The 3,848-nt window shown below is 35.2% G+C and overlaps 1 protein-coding gene across 2 annotated transcripts; it reads left to right on the top strand.

Annotated features, from left to right (window-relative positions):
• The first annotated feature begins 203 nt into the window (after positions 1 to 203).
• Positions 204 to 3,349, top strand: LOC111912464 (glycolate oxidase). 2 transcript variants are annotated; one of them, XM_023908199.2, is made up of 11 exons: positions 326 to 360; positions 465 to 578; positions 845 to 1,016; positions 1,103 to 1,227; positions 1,315 to 1,361; positions 1,441 to 1,518; positions 1,619 to 1,810; positions 1,885 to 2,017; positions 2,102 to 2,202; positions 2,300 to 2,404; positions 2,979 to 3,349. In XM_023908199.2, the coding sequence occupies exons 3-11, from the start codon at positions 880 to 882 to the stop codon at positions 3,168 to 3,170; spliced, it is 1,110 nt and encodes a 369-aa protein (XP_023763967.1). In that variant the 5' UTR covers positions 326 to 360; positions 465 to 578; positions 845 to 879; the 3' UTR covers positions 3,171 to 3,349. The 2 variants fall into 2 exon arrangements, with proteins under 2 accessions (XP_023763966.1, XP_023763967.1); XM_023908198.3 differs by lacking the exon at positions 465 to 578 and having other exon boundaries at positions 204 to 360.
• Positions 3,350 to 3,848: the final 499 nt, after the last annotated feature.

Genomic DNA, 3,848 nt, shown 5'->3' with positions numbered 1-3,848 from the left:
TGTTCTTTCAACTTCGGGGAAGAAATAGAATGTGGATAATGGAGAAAAACTATGAAACACACGATCAATTATGTGGAGGAGAGCCACCCAGTTGCCTCCCCTCAATTGGATTTGGTTTTCATTCCTTACCTTCAATTACCCATCCCCTATTTTTGTCTTCATCCCATTTTCTTCATACATTTCTTTAAATTTATCTGGTACACACATGACCCATGATCTCTCTCTACTTTATCTTTAAGCTGTTTTTGTCTTTTAGTTCCTCCATTTTTTTACAATTCTTGTTGCTTATCTATACCTGTTCTCCACTTGGGTTTTGCTCACTCTTTTCAATAGAAACGGAAATACCCAACTGCCCAAAAGGTTTGCTTCTGGTTCTCTCTCACCAAAACCCATACCCCTTATACCATTTATAGTACTGAGTTGAGTAATTATTCGTATATTTATTTCAATCTGATGTGTATCAGAGTTAAGTTGAGTAGACATTCATCTCATCATTGCTTCCGTATTCATCTTTAAGCTGTTGATTTGCAATCGTTACCTCTAAAATCTATTGTGGGCATCTTTAATTTCTAATTTTGGTATGTTTTGTTCAAAGTTTTCTTCATATTTACTTTTTTTAACATGTTAATTACGTTTCGATTAGCATTTTGGATCAAGAAACGAAAAAAGAACACTTTAGGTGTTATTAAACAATAAAAAACACCTCAAGCTCAATAGCTCATCGTGGATCATAGTTTTACAACTTAAATCTGTCAATTTTGTTGATATGAAACGAGTTTATAAAAGAAAGATGAAAGATTCACCATGGGTTATGAATATAAGAATCAGTTTCTTTTGAATCAAGGTTTCTTGGAGGAAGCATTGGGGTAGACAAGAGAGATGGAGGTCACAAATGTTGAAGAGTATCAAGCAATTGCCAAAGAAAAGTTGCCTAAGATGATCTATGACTACTATGCTTCAGGTGCTGAGGACCAATGGACACTAGGAGAAAACAGAAACGCCTTTTCAAGAATCTTGTAAGCCCTCTATATGTTTTGAGATTAAATTGGTTTAAATCTGTGTTGTTTTAAGCCTGAGTGCTTTTTGTTTGTTAATTAAACAGGTTTAGGCCACGTATTCTAATTGATGTGAGCAAAATAGACATGACCACAACAATTTTGGGATTCAAATTATCTATGCCTATAATGATTGCCCCAACAGCTATGCAGAAAATGGCTCATCCTGAAGGTGAAAAACACATATTTCACCAAGATTTGTGTCATTCAACTCTTTATATATCTTTGATTATGATGTTAACACCATTTTTGAATGCAGGCGAGTATGCAACAGCAAGAGCTGCATCTGCAGCAGGAACCATCATGGTTGACTTTTTGACTTGGTTAATTTGAATTCTCACATGGGAAATTTGTATGATAAATAATTATTTTGTATTGATTGTAGACATTGTCATCATGGGCAACATCTAGTGTTGAGGAAGTTGCTTCAACTGGACCTGGAATCCGCTTCTTCCAGCTTTATGTAAGCAACTAATTTCTATTTTCTAAATCTTAAAATCTTCAAGTATCAATAATTTTCAGGTTTATGTAAGAAATTTGTATGATGTATGATGTATTATCAGGTGTACAAGGACAGGAATGTTGTTGCTCAGCTTGTGAGGAGAGCTGAAAAAGCTGGATTCAAGGCTATTGCTCTTACAGTTGATACACCAAGGCTTGGAAGAAGAGAAGCAGACATCAAAAACCGATTTACTTTACCTCCTTTTTTGACATTGAAGAACTTTGAGGGTTTAGACCTTGGAAAAATGGATGAAGTAAGTAAAAGTAAACCCTAATTAAATTCATCACATTTTGACTTAATCACATAATGTACATTATTACAATGCAGGCTAATGACTCTGGTTTAGCTTCATATGTTGCTGGTCAAATTGACCGCACGCTGAGCTGGAAGGATGTGAAGTGGCTCCAGACCATCACCAGCATGCCAATTCTGGTCAAGGGTGTCATCACTGCTGAAGACAGTAAGAATACAATTAATTTACAACAATTTTTTAATTTTATAAAAATAATTAATAAAATATTGTGTTTGTTAAAAAAATTTGCAGCAAGGTTGGCGATTCAAGCTGGTGCAGCGGGTATTATTGTATCTAATCATGGGGCTCGCCAGCTGGACTATGTACCTGCCACTATCATGGCTTTGGAAGAGGTATTCAATTTCTCCATATATTTTATTATTATTATTATTATTTACAGTCTTATTTTTTATATAATGATTAACGAGGTGTGGTAACTTTTGCATTTAGGTTGTGAAAGCTGCACAAGGCCGTGTCCCGGTGTTTTTGGATGGTGGGGTCCGCCGTGGGACTGATGTTTTCAAGGCGCTGGCTCTTGGAGCTTCCGGCATATTTGTAAGTACAATACTGTCTGTTAGTCAGCTGGTCCTGCATGCTTGGCCTAGCATTTGGGGACCAGCTGAAACGGACCTTATTAATAGGCCAAAGCTTAACTGGCCTGTGGTCCTAAATAGGACCACATAAAAGAAAAATAAAAAGAGCAATTTACATTTTTGGTCTCTGAGTATACCTGATTTTTGCAATTTTGGTCCGCATTTGAGGTTCTTGTAACGTTTTTGGTCTCTGTTTGAAGTAAAATGACTACATTTGGTCCCTGAGTAGCTGATTTTTACAGTTTAGGTCCCAAAAGTATAGTAATTTTTTTGGAGCATGGACCAAAAACGTACAAAGGACCAAAATTGCAAAAATCAGCTATCAGGGACCAAAATAGTGATTTACTCAAATGAAAAACCGGGGACCTGTTTTTTTCCCATTAAAAAGGTTAGGACTTGGGAGTTTAATAACGGGGAAAACCTTGTTTTCGTAAGTAAAAAATCAAACAAACACCCACATACAACTTACCAGATTAAATCCATTAAGTAAATAAATAAGAAAAAAGCAGCTTGTAAATTAATTTATGAAATTCTAGATTGGACGACCGGTGGTGTTTTCCTTAGCTGCTGAAGGAGAACTTGGAGTGAGAAAAGTACTTCAAATGTTACGTGAGGAATTTGAGCTAACAATGGCTTTGAGTGGTTGCACTTCACTCAAACAGATCACCCGTGACCACATTGTGACCGAGTGGGATGCACCTCGAGCTCGCCCCTCACCAAGATTATAGATATGATAATTTATCATCTCTAAACAAGGAATGTGCAAAGTAAAAGGTATAGCATGTGTTATAATTGCAACATTGTGCCAAATATACCTTTTTGGAACTTGTAATATTTGGAATTTATTTGTTCGGTGTACTTGAAATTTCTCGTTTTGGAATAATAAGTTGCGTGAATATACACATCACCTCAATGCTTGTTATAACATTATTGTTATTGTATATTATTTTTCGGGATATGTTTTTTTTGGAACGCCTGAAAGTATATTAAAGAAGTAGCAAAAACTCTAGCAAGGAGCTACAAACTGATCACGTGAATTTCGGGAGATGTTTGTAATAATGAAAACATAGTTTTTTTTTCTTTTGGAGAGCTATTAATAATCAAAAAATAGTTGTGCTTTAAAAATTATCGAAATACCATATAAAAGTCGTTAATCATCATTTACACTTTGCTCCCAAGTTTCATTTTAGGAGAGAAAGAAAAGGAAGTGAGAAGATTTGGAATGATCTTTGCTCCCGAGTGTCATTTAAGGAAGGAAAGGAAGAGAAAAGAAAGAAGATTCAAGTTAATTTTGCCTATAAACTATAGAAAAATGAAAAGAAGATTTAAGTTAATTTTCCCTATAAATTATATTTTCAAATCGGAAGGAACCGAAGAGAAAGGAAAGAAAGATCATCATTTACTTA

The sequence above is a fragment of the Lactuca sativa genome, chromosome 5 (assembly GCF_002870075.4).
Source record: "Lactuca sativa cultivar Salinas chromosome 5, Lsat_Salinas_v11, whole genome shotgun sequence".
NCBI classification, from domain to species: Eukaryota; Viridiplantae; Streptophyta; class Magnoliopsida; order Asterales; family Asteraceae; genus Lactuca; species Lactuca sativa.
Note: the sequence above shows the minus strand (reverse complement) of the source record. Positions and strands in the feature narration are given on the sequence as shown.